The 18,120-nt window shown below is 37.5% G+C and overlaps 1 protein-coding gene across 1 annotated transcript in view; it reads left to right on the top strand.

Moving 5' to 3' along the window:
- Window positions 1–18,120, top strand: part of SKAP2 (src kinase associated phosphoprotein 2) — a 169,629-nt gene that overhangs the window by 134,684 nt on the left and 16,825 nt on the right. The window contains exon 10 of the mRNA XM_014828777.3: window positions 13,356–13,433. Within this exon, the coding sequence (XP_014684263.1) occupies window positions 13,356–13,433 (78 nt within the window). The remainder of the gene's footprint in view (window positions 1–13,355; window positions 13,434–18,120) is intronic.

Raw genomic sequence — 18,120 nt, 5'->3', positions numbered from 1 at the left:
TTACCGCAGTCAGATCCGGTGAGGAACTATAGCGATCTTATTCAGGATTAATCAATCTTCTCGGCTCCCGGCTAGGACGGAAGCTGCTCTGGGTTCTGCTTGCTTCAGGGCTTGGCCTCACTCTGTTTTTTCATCATATTCAGTGTCTGAGAGTGAGGTGATGGGAGATGATTTTTCCATTTGCAAGCTGCCTCCCAACTGAAAGAAAAATGGAGGGGGCAAATGCCAAGCTCTTCACTTTCTGTGGCCATTACTGACATGCCTCTTCTCCTTTTTTTCAGCAAGGTATACTATTTTTCAAGGGAGCTATTTTTTTTTTTTAGACTGTCATAGTTAGCCATGTTATTTTGTCATTGAGGAGTGTTAAAAATAAGAATATATGTCAATATGACATCATGAATATTAACTCTCTCGTAAGTTGCATGTTATGGCAATAGGTAAAACTGCTGTCTAATTAATTAACAAATACAGGAACAAGTGATCTATGCAAGACCTTACATTAAAAGGGAAGAAAGAGCATAGTGCTTCAGAGCTTGGGCTCTGGAGGGAGACACCTGGGTTCAAATCCTGACACTACTTCTTTATAGCTGTGTTATGCTGAGCACATTACTGACGTTTCTTTGCCTCCATTTCATCAGTAAAATGGGAATAACAGCAATCCCTTCTTCATAGGGTTTTGAGGATTGAATGAGATTTATGTGTACAGTGGCTAGCATGGTGCTTGGTACATAGTAAATCCTCAGATTATTATTTATAATCACTGTTTTATATAAATCTATGTACTGTGCATTTTGTTGATCACTTTACCACATTTTATCCTTGCAATAGTTCTCTAAAGTAGATTTTATATTTCTGTTTTCCAGATTGAAAATTGAGGTTCAGAGAGTTTAATTAGCTTGTCTAAGCTTGTACAGCTAGTAAAAGAAGGGATTATAGGAACTTCTGGAATATGAATTTTACTTGCATTTCTATAGTTCCATTGTATCTTTTGGGATTAATATGGGATTAATTTCTGCTTTACTAATTCCATTGTAATTAATTTTACATTAGTATTATTTTTAGTGAGACAGACCTATATTTTGAAGCTTAAAAGGCACATGATATTTGAAGATAGTGTTCTAATTAGCTTACATTCAAATAAGCACAGAACACAAACCATTGGAACCTTATGTAAAAGAAAGCCTCAGAAGATGTGGCTCTAGATTGGTCTTTCTCAGATTTTGCCCCAGGACCAGGAGCATGGGCCGGGAACTTGTTAGAAATGCATATTCTCGGGCCCACTCCAAATCTGCTGAGTCAGAAACTCTACGAGTTGAGTGGAGCCCAGCAATCTGAGGTTTAACAAGTCCTCCAGGTGATTCTGAGGCCTGCTAAAGTTTGAAAAGCACTACTCTCGGTAAACAGCACGTCATGGTGATATGCTAAGGATATTGATGTAGCTCATAATATCTAGTCCCAAACTGAAAGTTATATATCGCAGAGGGAGCATGTGGTAGTAATGGAAAAATACAAGTGGGGCTGTTATGTGATAATTGCCCTATAAATATTATTAAATATTCAATACTGTGTGCTCGATCCCTTCCATGCCTTGGCTTCTAAGCAGGTGGTAGCTATTATTTTCAGGCACAGCCAGTTTCAGGCACAGGCACAACAAAGGACTGAGGACCAAGAGTGACTCTCTCCCCACACTCAGCGTATGTCTGGGACACACAGAGCCAGGGCTCAGGAGGGGTTAGATTTTTTAGTATTTAGCAACTAGAAATTTTCAACTAAGAGGAACTGAGACTAAGAATATGGAGAGGGAGGAAAAGCAATAAAGTCATTACCATTGTATCTTTTCATTTCTTCAGATGTAGATTAAACGTGGAAGTAGCATATTAAAAAATGGGTGAGGCTGAAGGACATATTAAGTAAATAGGGAAACTGCTGCTATATCCAGATTTAATTGTGGAAAAAATTAGACAAGGACAGTTGTCATCTTAGAATCCATCAAAGCCAATGAGAAAAACACTGGCCATCAACTAGATGTATTTGCCTGCACTTTAGGAAGGCAGATTTTGGAAAATTCAGAGAGAGAATAGGCACAAATATATGGTATTAAAGACAAACAAGTATTTTAAAATACCATTTAATCTCAAACGATTCCAATAAGCAAAAAATGGAAAGTAAAATATCTCAGTGTTCTCATGCTAGAATCTATCCAATGAATGCAACTTTTAAAAGAAAGGACATATATTAACCATTGAAATGGCCAAATAACCACAGAAAATATGAAAATAACTGAAATTTGTAAATTATGCTAAGTACAACAAAAGGTGTACAGTTGCTATGTGTTTTTGAAATTTATTAGGGACAGTAATTTAAAGAGAACAATTCAGTTTCTATTCTACTTGCTCCTCTTTTGTCAAGAATTATCCTCCAACTGGTAAGATTGGTAAGAGGTAACAGAGGCCCAGAATGGGTAAAGAGATCTAATAGAATGCCTAGCCAATCAAAATCTTTTTAGTTTTTATTCAACAAGTCTTCGTGGAAAACATTTTTTCTTCCAGCCCCTGTCTTAGGCTGTGGTAATATAAATATACCCTTGGGGAGTTCACACTTGGAGGAAGTAGACTAGTAGACAGATGTTTATAGTACTTGGAGAGGATACTGTATGTTTTGAGTACTCTGATAATGGAGGCCCGTACCAAGGCTGTGAGAGCACAAAGGGGAGAGTGGCCAGTTGCCTGGAGGGGTTTGGGAAAAGCATCCTAAATTGGGGGCCATTTGAGCCATGTCTTAAAGATGAGTAGGAATTAAGTTTGTCTTCTGTTCCAGACATACAAGACAACTTGTGAATGAAATCTTTCAACTACTGTCACTGATTTTGAGGGAAACATGCAGGATGAGAGATGTTAGAAGATTGAGGTCTAGCGTTTAAATTGTAAACTCCTCAAAAAGAGAAGAAAGTTGTAGTATCTTAGGCTAGGTTCCCTGGAACAGACTGTGAGACAGTTGTATGTGGGTTTATTGGTGTGATCTTGGGAGCTACCTCCGTATGAAAATGAAGAAGGCAGATTGGGCAGGAGAAGTTGACTCACAATGCAGCTGTGACTGAGGCCTCAGCTGAACTTTTGAGGAGCTCTGGGGCTGGGATGACTCTTCAAGGTTGTGCCAAATTGAGGCCAAGGAGCCTGTCTTTATATCCCCCGCATTGGCTAATCTTTGGCTCCAGGCTGTCCTCTGGGAGAAGTGTAACCTTGAGTGAGGCAATTCCCCTGCAGCTGATGGCAAGTCCTAGTGAGGGACACAGCTGTGAGCCAGCAGCACTCTGAGTCCCAGCAGTTGGAGGCTGGTTGTGTTGGCCCAGGGCATTCTGGGAGGAACACTACATTATCCACTGCAGGTGCATTCTGCAAATTCTAGACAGTTTAGGGACTTTGAAGTGGACTCCAAAGAAGCTACTAAATTAAGGTATCAAAGAGAATCTTTTATCCTATCTGGAAGATGAAATAATGATTACTATAACCCAACATGGGCTCAAGGAAATGACAGACATATAACTGGACTTCAGTGAGGCATTTGGCCCAGGATTCTCCTGGAATCTTTAGAGATATAAAGAGCCCTGGATAACTGACTGTACAGCTGTGCCCAAAGGGTGTTGATTAATTGCTTTTGTGAATGCCTTAGAGTTTAATTCTCAATACTGTCACAGCGCCATATTCATCAATGCCTTGGATGAAGGTATACAGGCTATGTGCCCAATAGACCAAAATCATCAAACCTAACAAGATGAAGTATGATAGGATATCACACTTGCTCCAAGAATCTAGTTGCATGAGTATGAGAAAGGAAATACTTGGCTCTACAGCAAATAGGAAATCACATAGGGATTTTGGCCAACAGCTCAATGAGTCAACAGTGTAATGTGGTTCAATCCTGAGATTGTTTGCTTCAGGAATATAAAATGATTATCAAACAGTGTTCTGGGTTAGCAGGATATCAATTTTTTCAAGATGTGGATCAACAATGTTTAGATATTTAACGAAAACTACCCTAGAAAGTATAGAGCAGCGATTCTCACCCTTTTTGTTCTCAGGAGCCCTTTACAGTCTTAAAAATTATTGAGGACCCCAAAAAGCTTTTGTTTATGTGGGTTATACCTCTCAATTTTACTGTATTAGAAATTAAAACTGAAAAATATTTTAAAATGTTTATTAATGAATTAAAAAGTCACAATAATAAACACATTACATGGGAGCACAAATTATGTATTTTTAGGAAAAATAGCTACATTTTCCAAAAATATCAGTGAGAAGAATGGCATGGTTTACATTTTTGCAGGTCTCTTGAATATCTGTCTTGATAAAAGACATTTAGACTCTCATATCTGTTTCTGCATTCACCTTGCTGTGATATGTTTTAGTTTAAGTACAATCAGCATATGAAGAAAATCCAGCTTCATACAGATATGTAGTAAGAAAGAGAAGTATTTTAATAGTCCTTGCACATAATGGTACATATTGTTCTTTGATACTGTACCCAAACTTGACAAGTGGTGGTTAAAGGTTAGTTGCAATATGAAATCCAAAACCTTATCAATGAACTTTTCGTACTCTGTAACATTAAAATTTATGGGTCCGTCTCGTACTTTGAATGGATCTTTTACCCATGCATGCTTTTGTAACATCATGCGTTGGTCAGTTGGAAAATATTGGTTTACATTATGCAGAACTTCCAAATATTGACATAATTATGATACAACTAAAAAAACATTCATTAATATCACCACCAATCTCATTAGAAAAATCTTTAAATACTGGAGAGCTGTCAAGCTCACAGTGGCAGATATGTTTCTAAAATTCCAATTTTTGCTTGAAAGCTTAAATTTTATCATTGGCAGTAAATGTCACTTATTTTCTTTGAAATAACAAGCTCAGTTAGTTCATTTCTGAGAAAATGTCTGCCACATTCCCAAGTCTGAGTAGCCAGAGTTTGTCTGTCAGTCATTCTTTCAAGCGAGAATGGTATACCATGAAAACGGTTGCTGGTTCGCCTGGCCACTCAGTCTCTTGCACGTCTGGAGATGCAGCAGCAGTGCTTATGCGTTCTTCTGATTTTGTCACACAGAGTATTAAAAAGACATGTACTCAAGGTTGATATTGAATGAAAATAATTTTTACTGCTTCATCAAGGACAATCTTAGGTGAGAGTGGCTTGTTTGTTTTTAATGCCAGTGCAAGGCAGTGTGGAACACAGTGACGGTTGGGTGCCGCTGAGTTGATTTATGCTGAGGTGTCAGCAGTTTACCCATCGTTGCCTTGCAGCATCAGTGTAAATGTTAACACAATGAAAAAGGCAAATATCTTAATTTTATTATGAAAATGGTTCTGACCTCATAGACCTTCCACCTCCTGAAAGGGTCTTGGAAACCACTGCTGGTGCAAGGGATGTGGAACCAATAAGTCTAATGGGTGATGGTTCCTCTTATGGTCCTGTGCTTTTTTTTTCTTGGATTCTTGAAAATGAGGTCAAGGTACACTGCACGTGGAGAGGAAGAGTGTATTTGCATAAGCAAACAGAGGAAACAGAGCCCAGCCTGTAACAAATGAGTTCTGAATCTGTATATCTGCTTTCTTCCTAAGATTCTAGAAGACAGTTGTAGATCCTTAGAAAACAGCCATGTTACAATTAGCTGATCTTAACACCAACTTGTTTATCATTAGATAGTATTTTTTTACAGAATAAAATTTAAAACAAACCAAACTCTAGGTTGAGATGAATATTTTACTTTCTACAAAGGGATTCAAAACAGTTTATAATGAAATACATATACATTTGGATAAGAAATGTATGAGGATAATGAAATACATATATATTTGGGTATTTTTATTAAAAATGAGAATAAAGAGGGGCTGGCCCCGTGGCTGAGTGGTTGGGTTCGCGCGCTCCACTGCGGGCGGCCCAGTGTTTCGTTGGTTCGAGTCCTGGGCACAGACGTGGCACTGCTCATCGGGCCACGCTGAGGCGGCGTCCCACGTGCTACAACTAGAAGGACCCACAACAAAGAATATACAGCTGTGTACTGGGGGGCTTTGTGGAGAAAAAGGAAAAAAATAAAATCTTAAAAAAAAAAAAATGAGAATAAAGAGACTAACCTGGTGGCATAGAGGTCAAGTTCGCACTCTCCGCTTCTGTGACCTGGGATTTGCGTGTTCGGATCCCGGGCGTGGACCTGCACATGGGTCATCAAGTCGTGCTGCAGTGGCATCCCACGTACAAAAGAGAGGAAGATTGGCACAGATATTAGCTCAGCAACAATCTTCCTCAAGCAAAAAAAAAAAAAGAAGAAGAAGAAAGAAAAAGTAGAAACTGAATAAAAGTGGTCTAGAAGGAGATGTTAATGGTATTAGTGGTTATAGATAGGTATTGGATGAGTTAAAAATTTTTTTTCTTTTTTGCTTATCTCTGTTTTCTGACTTCCAGCAATAAACAGTTATTGCTTTTGTAACAACAATAACAAAAAAGGTTAATATAAATTAAAAAAAAGAACTTATATGTAGTAAGCTATAATTGTACCAAAAATCTAGAGCCAGATAGAGGTTACTATAACTGAGAAATAATTTAGTTTGGACCTTCTTGAGTTAAAAGAATTTTAATATTGCAGAATTTATTATAAATTTTAATTAAAAAGCTAAGAATTTGAGCTTGATAGAACAGTTAGAAGAATTTTATATTATTGCATGTATATAATACACTGGGACAAGAAGAAGCCGCATTTCATAACTTCCCCACGTCTGGCACTCTTTAGGAGTGGATCGTTTTCTGACTTAGTTGCATCTGACTGACGGAATCTGGCCTATTAAAACCTTATTTTTAACTTATGTGCTTTCTTTACCTGTGATAGTTGCCTGTAAATGACCAAGTCTATATAAGACTGCCCCTGAAGAGAGAAGTACCTCGAGAGCAGCAGGAGGTATTTTCAGAAATGTCTGCAGTGCATGTTGCACAGAAGGCGGTGCAGGGAGAGAAGAGCGGGTGCAGGTTGCATGACCTTGGTCCAGTCATTTAGCAGCCCCTGTCTGGTTCCCCTTTAATGAAAGAAGGAAGTTGCACTAGATTATATCTAAGGTTTCTTTCCCTTCTAAGCTTTTCCCCTGATTCTGTCAAATGAGATCCTTGTTTGAATTTGAGTTTTTTCCCAGCATCTTAACCATGATGTTAAAAGTTTGTCTGTGAAAAATTATTTTTTTTGCATTTTAGGATTTGTGTTTAAATCATTAATTTTAGTATCATAGTACAGAAATTTATTGTCATCTAATGGCCTTTCTTTTTGCTTTTTAAGTGCAATGATAAACTTTTCCTATCAAACCCTATTATAAGAACAAAATGTCAAGGTTGAAAATTAAATTGTGTGATTGAACAACTTATTTTGTTGCTTATTTTGTTGACTTTTATATGATATTAACCTTCTTGGTTGCTAAATTAATAAATGGTTGCAAAACACCTAGCTCTTAAGGTAATGAACTTGATGCAGCATGCTAATTGTGTATTTTTTTCCTTGAGAAATCTGATTATCTCATCGTCCTCCCTAAACCCTGTTCAAAGTGCGATGGGATAGACATTATTCTTTCTACATTACGGAGCTGCCACTGAGAATTAGGAATAGTGTCAAGGTTACATGAGTAACTAGAGTTTTAACCAGAGGCCCCAGTTTGCCTAGTTTCCAGGAGAGTAAACATGACTGTAAATATGCCATTTCAGTCATTTTTATCTTTCTGTTCATTTTGAAGTTCGTATAATACTAAAAGGCACGTGCTTCTATCTTTATAAAAATATATCTTTTATTGCTGTAAAATGTATGTCATTCTATTAAATAGGTAGAACAATTCTTCAGAAGCATAATTTTTAAGTTACCAGTAATGCAGGATTTATAGGCCCTTAAGGAGCTCACTTTCTTCATTGTCATAATTTTGAATCCTCTTGCCCATGTCCCTTTGACTCTACTCTTCCACGTTTCTAACCTTTCCACCAGCTTTGCAGCTTGGCCTAGGTCTTGAGAGAGAAGAGGGGGTGAGGTGCCGTATGTGTAAATCCTTCCTGCATTTCTCCGTCTTTTACGTCGTACTGCTAGGACTGGCCAGAGGTGTCTTTGGTTCCCCATCCTGTCTGTTCCATCTTCTCTCACTTGGGTGTCTTGCTTGCAACACCCTGGAGCCTGAACTCTTGATGAAATGTGCAGGATAGCCTGGTGCTCTGAAATGTAGGTGAATTTCTTTCAGATCTGTGTGTGTAAAAAGACTCAGCTTTACCATCTACATTTAAACATGTTTTCCTGGTTGAAATTAAGTTACGAAGTATCAAATAGTGTGTGCTGGCTGTGGGGGCAGTTGAGTGTGCCGAACTTCAGAGGTGGGGAAGGAGCCCTGGGAGAAGAGAAGGAGAAGAGGCGTGTTTTGAGCATCCCAACTTGACATTCTGTTTCTAAAAAGATTGCTTAAACTAAGATGTACTTCAAATACAATGCTGCGGTAGGATAAAACCTACCCATTTCTGGTGAAAATGTTCTCCAAATCCACAAACAGGCAGTATTCAAATGAAATTTTAGAAAACAATCCATCTATAAACTGAAGGTTTTAATGAAAATCGAGGAAGTGGCATTATGGCTGAGAGCTGGGGCGTTAGAGGCACATGAGAAAGTTTCAGTCGCAGCTCTTGTTCTGACTGGGTGTGTGAACATGGACAAGTTATTCAAGCTCGGTAAATTTCATTTTTGCATCCATAAAACGATGATAAAAGTAGCTATTACCACCCTGTAGAATTGTGAGGATTTGATTATATAATGGATATAAATGCATATGGTATGAACGTTTGAGCAATAAGTAGTAACTTTTCTTGAGACAAATATATAGTCACATAATCAAATGAAGCCTAGACTCATGGAGATCTAAACCCGCTTTATTTCAGAGCATAACTCTTGATTCTGTGATCTTGTGTTTTAAAATACATTGTAATTCAGTAGATCCATTTCCTGAAAGTGTTTAGTGAGAAAGGTAATCATTGCGTGAATCAAAGGTTTTCTTATGTTGTGTTCCCCTTCTCCCTGGAAGACATGAGAAAATCAGCCTGCAGCTCTGATGTGAACATCACACGCCCTATTTTGGTGCTAACAAATTGTCTTTAGCCTTTTTAAGCAATATCAGCTACATGTGTCATTTGCTTATCACTTTTCTTTTTTGGTTATTTATCCTTAAAAAAAGAACGTTAGTAAGCCAGAAATAGGCTTTTTCTAAAAACTGCATAGCTAGACAAATTTGTGATCCTTATTAGGGTAATAATCCATCTGTTATGGAACTGGATCAATTTGTAAATTAAATTGATTACTCTAGCAGGGAAAAAAGATCTTGCCTTTTCCCACAGTAAGCATTTCCTCAAGTGATAGTCATCCTAAAAGATTTGGGAAGTCTCAGTTCTCTGCTATTCTTCTTCTCTTTGCTCAACCTAGAAAGAGTGCTAAATATCTGTTAAAAAGAAGAGTGAGAGTGGAGTGGAAGCTTTTGGATTCTACAGGGTCTGCTTGCTCCTGGAAGTTTCATATTTTTGACAGAGTTTAATGTTAAAACATTTTCATGACTACCAGAACGTTTCTAATACTCATTGGTTAGTTTAGTAAATGTATAACTATGTTTGAATTATCGTCTGCAATTAGTTCACTTTACTGTTTTCATCTTGTCTAATCAAAAAAATCTCCTGATGATTCTCTAACAATGTGTGATTGGAATAACAACTTCACATGTTGAAGAATTTTGTGCTGCAGCTGAGAGGCATGTAAATACAAGCTGCTTATTTGCAAGAAGCTTCCAGATTTGCAATATGATTGCTATGGAAACCACATAATGAAAACCTTATAACCATCTGTGTGGTTTGATGGATTTTACTGCATAGCTGAGCTGTTTTTGTTTACTGTTATTAAAATGTTGAATGGAATATATTAACCCACAAACATTGACTATTTGAGGTATTAATTAGTATCGTATAATGACATTGTGCCTCAACACCAAAATAAAATATGTTTAATAATAAACCTAAGAAAAACAACGTGTGTATGTTTCTAATATATTGTGAAGGTGATTGTTGCCTGGAATTTCGATCACTTATCCTTATATATTTTTTGAGTGGTGTGGGGAGGTCTGCTCTTTTAATAAATGAATATAGTAGGATTTATTTTCATAATTTTTGAATCCATTTGACCACTCAGTATTTATTGAACATCTCTGTACCAGATTCTATTCAAGATTTAGTCTGAATTTTTTTCCCCTAAGATTAAAAAGAAAAAGCACACCAAATTTGATTTTGTTGTCTTTTATGTGGAAGCTGTCCGTATTGTTAGCCTGAGATAAAATGAGTTGTTTGAATATTGTTAAGAAAAATTGATGAATGAAACACATCATTTTTTACCTAAAAATATCAGTACTAGATTTGAAATGGAGAAAGGAAGTGTTTTTAATGAGTATCTCATCAGCTAAAATACTGCTTATTAAGCATCTCACGTAGATTTCAATTCGGATGCTTCATAGTAAATATTGATACTTAAGTAAATATTCTTAATAATATTATTCTGGTAATTTAAGAATATGCTGTACACATTATAGACACTTAAATTTTAATAAAATAAGAATAAATTCATAGTAATAAATTCTCCTAAATTTATTGTTAACTTTACCAAGAACAGAGTTTTCCCATCTAATTATGTAATTAGTTTTTGTGGTACCTGGACACGGACTTTGTGAGTCTAAATCGCATAGTTTCTTCTTAAGAGCCAAGAACAGTGCTTCCTATGTTGATGTGGTTATGGCTTTTGACTTGAGGACAAGTGCCCTTAACTATTTTTTAATTTACTCCTTACTGTTGAATTTGTGACCAAATGGGAAAAGAGGGAGGGCTGGGGAAAGAGAGTGTGAAAGAAAGGCAAGCTTTCTCCTTCACCTTTTAAAAAATTAGCTATCTGTAAAATGAGTAGGTTGGATTAAATGACTGTAAATGTCCCTAATACCTTTAAAATTTGTATGAAAACACCCTATTACCCATTTATGATAAGTGGTCCTTGAGGTTTGGCATAAGTGAGATAACTGTTGTTGAAGAGAAAAGAGATAGGATTTAGTATTAGGCTTTTTATTAGGTTTTCTATATGTTAGTTACTATTTGATTGAACCATATTAAATTGCCAATATTAGCTTCAACTTAATATGTATAAGTACCAAATATTTCCAGCTTTTTCTGATATTGGAGCTTTCATTATTTGTTTGAATTGAGTTTCAAAAATTCAAAATAGTTATATTTGTCTTGTAAGCACAGTAACTCTCAAGCTTGATTTAAATGCTGATTTTTATTCATCACCACTTTAAAATTTGCCTGAGACTTCTAAATTTGTGTCTGTAGTCCTGACCTCTCTACCAAATTCTCCGGTTGGACCCTGGACATTTCCTCTGGGTTACCCCACCAGTATATTAAATCTCTTATGTCAGAAACACAACTCCTTGTGTTCCCTCAGCAAGATAGCTTATCTTGACTATTCTCTTTTTGGTAATGTTCCCATTTCCCAGTTAACTAAGCTTAAAACCTGAGTCATCTTTGGTTGTTCTTTTTTTCCCCTTAGCCCTCCACATCCAGTCAGGCAGAAAGTTTATCAATTCTAGTTCCTTTACCTCTTGTAACCATCTCCTTTCCATTTCCTCTGCCCCTTCAGTTCAGGACTTCCTTCCCCTTTAGCTTGACTCCCAGTGGTCTCTCTCCCCTATGCTCCTCCTGCAGCTGTCTGGGACGATGGGATCCGAAGACCATTCCTCAAGTATAGTTTTAGTCCTGCCCTTACTCTGCTCCCAAATCTTCTGGGGCTCCTATTGCCCACCAAATAAAAGTCTAAAGTCCATCGCAGGATGTTTGTGGCCCAGACTACTAGCATTATCTCCAACCCTGCTCTTCCTCGAGGAGTACCACATTCTTTAGCCAAAATGAATGAACTGTACCTTGTCCTTTTGTTCATGTCTCTCCCTCTGTCTGGAAATTTCCTTCTTCCATCTCTCTTATTCAAATTCTCTCCATCCCTCAGAGCCTTCATGATATTCTGCAGTTGATGGTTTCTCTTCTGCACTCCTTCAATACTTTGTGCCTCACATGTCAGGTTTTATGCCCCTTAACCCATTTTCCTTTAGATCCTGTCTTTGCTCCCCTCCTGAAGGCAGAAGCTCACTGCTATCCTTGCCTCCCTGGTAGAACTTCTCTCTCTTACAGGTAGTTAGTACTCAATGAAGATTTATCGGTTGAATTATTTAATAGTCATAACAGCTATACTTATATATTTTGCATATTTTTCTTTAAAGTTTTGGATTTTCCTTGAAATTATGATTCTTTTTGAACCCAGTTTTCCTTTGGCCTGCCATTTCGTTCGTATGTCCAGCTTTAAATATTTCTAGGTGAGGAAAGTGGTAATGTGATAAATATTTCTTTGATGTAAAAGAATTAAATTGCCTGTTGATTCTGTTTAGAACTCTTCTCAGCTAATCTTATCATATGTCTTCTATAACTTGAGGAAGGAATGTGACAGGAGAGTGGTGTGGAAATGATATACTGAGGCACTGAATATATGCAGGATGGAGAACAGGGGCTTTATAATCACAAACCTAAGTGTGAATAACAAACATGGGAAATTTCTTTACCTTTTTGAGTCTCAATTTACTCATCTGTAAAATGAAGAATTAAAAATTGTTTCCCTGTGAATCTTCACATCTGCTATACTGTATGATGCATAGTAGGTCCTCAGTATGATTTGGGGGGAATTACCTTGATGTGTGAGGATTCTTCTAGTGTCTTCCTGTGAAGAATAAGTGAGAAGACATATGAAGTATCTCGTACTCAAATTACTTATAGGTTAACTGTATTTTTACATCACACATTTTCTCTGCTATACTGATGTTTTAGGAACCATGATTTTATCTCTGGTTCTCCTGCCACGGTATAATGTGGTCTATCTGTCTAGTGCTGGGTGTTGTTTTACTGGATTTAAGGGCTTTTCTGGATTTGAGATTGTTCCAGATGAGTCTCTATAAGCATTGAAAACAAAATATGTGAAGAATTAGTACGTATCTCAAATTTTATCAAGCCAACTGGTAAGGTCGCTATTTGGAAATATGGCTAGAGGTTTATTTGTTCAGTTTTAGATTATTGAAAAAGGAATGCGAATGTTGAGTGGTTTCATTCTTTGAAAAGGAATATTTATGTGTTATAAGCTTTTAGTTTTGCTCTTAAAATGGGATGAGTACTGTATTGTTATCCCTGAGGAAACCCTTCAGTATGCCATTTATGTTGTTTATTTACAGAAGAGGAAGAGGACGGTGCTCTGGCGACATCAGAGGAACAAAGGAAGATGAGTCAAGACAGTCTTCATCCTCCCACAGGTAATGGGTTGTGTAGCTTCCTGGGAAAGCTTTCTTTGGTTTTGTTCACTTTCCTTTTAGTCCCTTTCTTACTGCTCTAAAGACATTTCCACAGCTTCCTGAAGTTGGCTCCTTCGGGCTGGATATCTTATGGCTGATAAGCTGCTTAGTCCCATTTAGGATGCATGAAAACCACTTGAGAAGGATTTATAAAGTAAGCCAATTTATACAAGGTATTCCTTCCTGAATTACTTTGTAATGACTCAATTAGCTTTCATTTCTGCACAAAGGAGATTTAGTTGCATAAATTAGCTTATCATCATTGAGGAAGTGTCACTGCTAAAGGACAGTTTATAGATACAACATGCAGTTGCTGTCAAACCTATAAGAATGTAATATAGACATCTGTGTATACTTTGTGCTTGAGCAGAACAGACTTCTGCCATTCAGAGACTAACAGGGGACAACAAGTTGCCCAGGGGACTGGCAATGTAGACATCTCTGAAAAGGTCAACTTGACACAGGCTCTGACAATCGACCCACAGCTCTGTCTTCTTTGATAAAAATCAGATAAACTTAAGACCGCTAATTGATCTGCAGCCTGTTTAAATGTTGGCCATGCATATCTTCATTGCATATGATTAACACAGAAAGCAAATGAATTGGGTAAGAAATGCCAGAGTCCAGTGACAGCAGCTTAAAAATTGGAAAAGGACACTGGTGGCCCAGAAGGCTAGGAAGGATATCCCCTTATCCATTTCCACTTGGCACATGGCCCCAAGTACTAATTGTGACCGGAAAAATAACTATACGTGCTATGTAAAAAATCACATGATATGGCCAACTTTTCTTCTGGTTGTTATTTCCAAATAGCAGGAGATAAACCTATCTGCAGTGCGAGCATGAGGTTAGTTTTGATAAACCAGCAATTATTTTACACGGAAAGAAGAGAGGGACTGCCTTCTTATCAGAACTTTACACCTCTTCACAGCCACATGTCAGCTGGGGCAAGGTCTGCCATATCATCCCCGTGTCCTGCAAAGAGCTGTAGATGGGGGTCACCTTCCCCTCTCTGATATGTCCATCCATCACTCTTTCAAGCTGTCAGAGGGAGGGTGGACAAGAAGTGTGTGTTCAGGAAGTAGCTTTCCAGAGTCCTTCCTACTGTGACATGTGGAAAGGAAACAGAGGCCTAATTTCCGGACCTGGACAGGAAAGCAGGAGCACGTTGCTGCAAAAGGTTTTGGTTTGCTTTTTTCAGAAAGGAAGCGAGGACGAAGTCATTAGATGTTAGCACTACAGTCTTGTAAAATGCAGCTGTAAAACACTGAGGCTGAGGGAAACCTCGAGGACCACAACGTTCGCTAGTCATTTAAGTATATATGTTTTATTATGTATCGTAAAACTTCTGCCGAAAGCACGTAGTTTTCTGCTTTTAAATTTCCATGCAGGTGTAGAAAGTAGACAGGTACAGATATTCTTTCCACAAATATAGGTATTTTGGCTTAAAGCAGTTGTATTTTTCAAAAACCCTTTTAAAGTAACTGTCTCCCAAATTTTTGCCTTTGAGGGAAGGAAAAAAAAATCAGTTTTTCTTCAAAGGAATGCAATGAGTAGATCTAGCTTTTTTCATGCAATAGCTATAAAGCACTGCAATAATTCTTATCTTTAGTGACATGAAATTCTTTTCAAGCAACAGTTTTAATGCTTTTGCATAGCAGTGACCTTTGCTCTCCCTAGGCTGTCAAAGATGTAACACTAGAAGTTTGTTTGCTGTGCAGGGCAGTGAGTTGACGAGGGTATTACTATCTTGCTGAGCATCACATGACGTGAACTTCTAACCTTACTCAAGAATGTTATATATTTTTCACATTGACTGATTTTACTTAAAAAAAGCTCAGACTACTTTAATGTAAAATACGTAAGCAAAAACAAAATTAATCTTATGTTGCTTACAAGTTCTTTCATGTTCAAACTTATCTATCTTGCATATATTTATTATATATGTGTAATAAAGATTCCATTTGATTTTTTTGAACATCGTAGAATATGCTTGCCTTGCTAAAACAGTTTTTAAACCCATAACACTACTCAAGGAGAGATTCTCCATTATCTTCTTATTGTATGTTTCATCCATTGTCATCATATTTTTAAAATCTTTTCGTTTTTGCAAAAGTAAGTATCTCCCATGTTTAGTTTATACTTTCATAACAATTCTGTTATTGTTGCCCAGTGATCTGATTTTGTATGTTTTAAAAAGCAAAAGTAAGCACATCTTTTAAATCCTTCACAGCTGACTAATTTAGAATGCTTTTTTCTTTTTCTTTCTTTACCTTCTTTTAAATTCATTCCTCTCAGTACAAGAAACATAATGAGGTGATTTTTTTTCGTAATTTTGAAAACATACATCATAATGTGGATAGAATAGGAAAATTAATCCATGCCGTAAAGACAACTAAACAGACTTAATTTGTATTCAGAATATATTGTTCCATCCTATTTTGTTGTTTTTAAAAAACATATCTCACATGGATTATTTTTCAGTGTATCAGCAAACAATGTTAACTTTTGTGAACCGGCTGTCTTGAGGCTGTATCTGTGTGTAATTTTTTGTGTATGTTTAGCCACACTTAAAATATTTAAAAAGTAAACCAGAAGAGGTTGCTGCTCTCTAAGGAACAAGATAATTGCTAATCTTTCCATCTAGAATTCATACCAAGAATTTTAGCATTGCTTTCCTGAGGAGACTCAAGCTAATAGACACGCACTCTGGTTGTGATTCTTCTACTTTCTAACTAGTATTGCCTGCTGGAATAGATGGAATAGTAAATTGTACGCACATGTAGCCATGTGACATAAACAACTTATTATTCTTAACAGAGCTCACATATGGGACACAGAAATGAGGTTAGTCTTTGGGTAACATCATCATCCAGATTATAGAAAGCACAGTAGAAAATGCATCTTTCTCCCAGTATTGCCAAATCGCTAGTTCTGTTGCCTCTTTACAGCAGTGAGATTCAATGAAATGCTCATGATGCACATCTAGGGAGAGATGCATCTTGCACACGGTGGGGGTCTCTCTTCCCCTCATGTGCTCCTGGAACTCCCATTAGTGTTAATGGGAGTTTCACCAAGCGCATCGAGGGGAAGAGAGACCCCAAAGTGATAAGGATTATGTGTTCAAAATCACCATGTACTTTTCTTTTCCTTCCTTCTTGCCCCCTCCCCCCGCCTTGGAAATCTATTGAATGAAAAACCGTCATGAGAGAATCTGAAAAAGGAAAGAGCAGGCAGCCGGCTGGACAGCTGGGGAACCCACTGGGATGCTCTAGCTAAGCCAAAACTTCTACTCTAGTTTTTAGCCCACATTTTGTTTCTTCAACCTTTTTGGATCAAGCCTAAGGCTGAGCAGCATGGGGAACACGCAGGAGCCTCGACTGGGGAAACCAGCTAGTTAGCTCCTTTGACCTCCTAGCCAGTGGTGACGGTGGGGGAGGCCTTGCATGTGAAATGACATCATCCTCTCTTTGCTCTAATTCCTTGACTTTTAAACTGACACTGACAGACTGCATGGGGCGCCACATTTGACCTATTTAGCAGTTGATTTAATCTGACTAGAATGTTTCAACTTCTAAATCTCTATTTGTCTAAATAAGTGGTTTTTAAAGGAAATCAGTCACTTTATTATTAAGTAATTTTTTCTAAAAAAATATTTGACGATGTTTGGCGTGATCTGTCCAGCCAGAGTGCCCTCTAGTGTCCATTTATGGAATTTACTTGATAGATGCTTTGGGGAAGAAAATGTAATGAAGGGTGGCCACAAGCATTGTTAGTTCTTGGTTGGATTCCCGGGCCTGTATACATCCCTGCTGGTGTCAGTGATGAGCACTCTAATGCTAGCGTGCAGGAGTCAATAAGGTGTCCGTCTCTCTAGCCCCCTCCCTTCCTCTCTCCCTCTTTTCCTTCTCCCTCTCGTTTCCCCTCCTTCTCTCTCTCTCGGTTTAATTCTTAGAAAACAAGAGAAAAAGATGAATAGTAGGATTTAGCTAGGTTGTGTATTCTAGTCTTGTTTATTTTCTTAAAAGTATAATTGTAAAGTAGCATCTCACTTCCTAAATATTCAGACTCCATATTATTCAGATTTTCCTTTTGACTTCAAAAAATGTTTCAGAGATTAAAGAGAATTTTAAAAATTTCTAATAAACGTAATACTTTGTATAAATCACAAACTATGTGTAATAAGGCAGACACCCTAATGGCATGCTAATGTGAGTAGTTGTGTTGGAATTGCCAAGGAGCCTGCTGTTTGAGGGCCGTATAACAAAACTAAGATGACAACCCTGATCCAGCCTGTGTCTCCACAGTTATTCCCTCAGAATTCAAAGATGACATTCCAACGATGGAAGTTGTCAGCACGTAGATGTGCTGCCTGGTTAGTGAGTACACGGACATCTTATTGATATTGCTTGCATTCTTTTTGCGTTAACTCATCAAAACTCAATTATCATGAAATTAAAAACAGGAAACCGTTCTTAGTGTAACAAAAGCATCCAGTGTGTTTAACTCTGTCCTGTGTTTCAGGAGACCCATATTGTATAAGTGACAAAGCATTTATTACCCGATTTATTGTGGTATTACAGAACGGAGAGCGCTAAATAATCAATCAGTTAATGGTCTGTATGGCAGTTGGAGCACATCACATCCA

The sequence above is a fragment of the Equus asinus genome, chromosome 1 (genome assembly GCF_041296235.1).
Source record: "Equus asinus isolate D_3611 breed Donkey chromosome 1, EquAss-T2T_v2, whole genome shotgun sequence".
Lineage (NCBI taxonomy): Eukaryota > Metazoa > Chordata > Mammalia > Perissodactyla > Equidae > Equus > Equus asinus.
The sequence above is the reverse complement of the archived record's forward strand: the minus strand, read 5'-3'. Positions and strand labels throughout refer to the sequence as shown.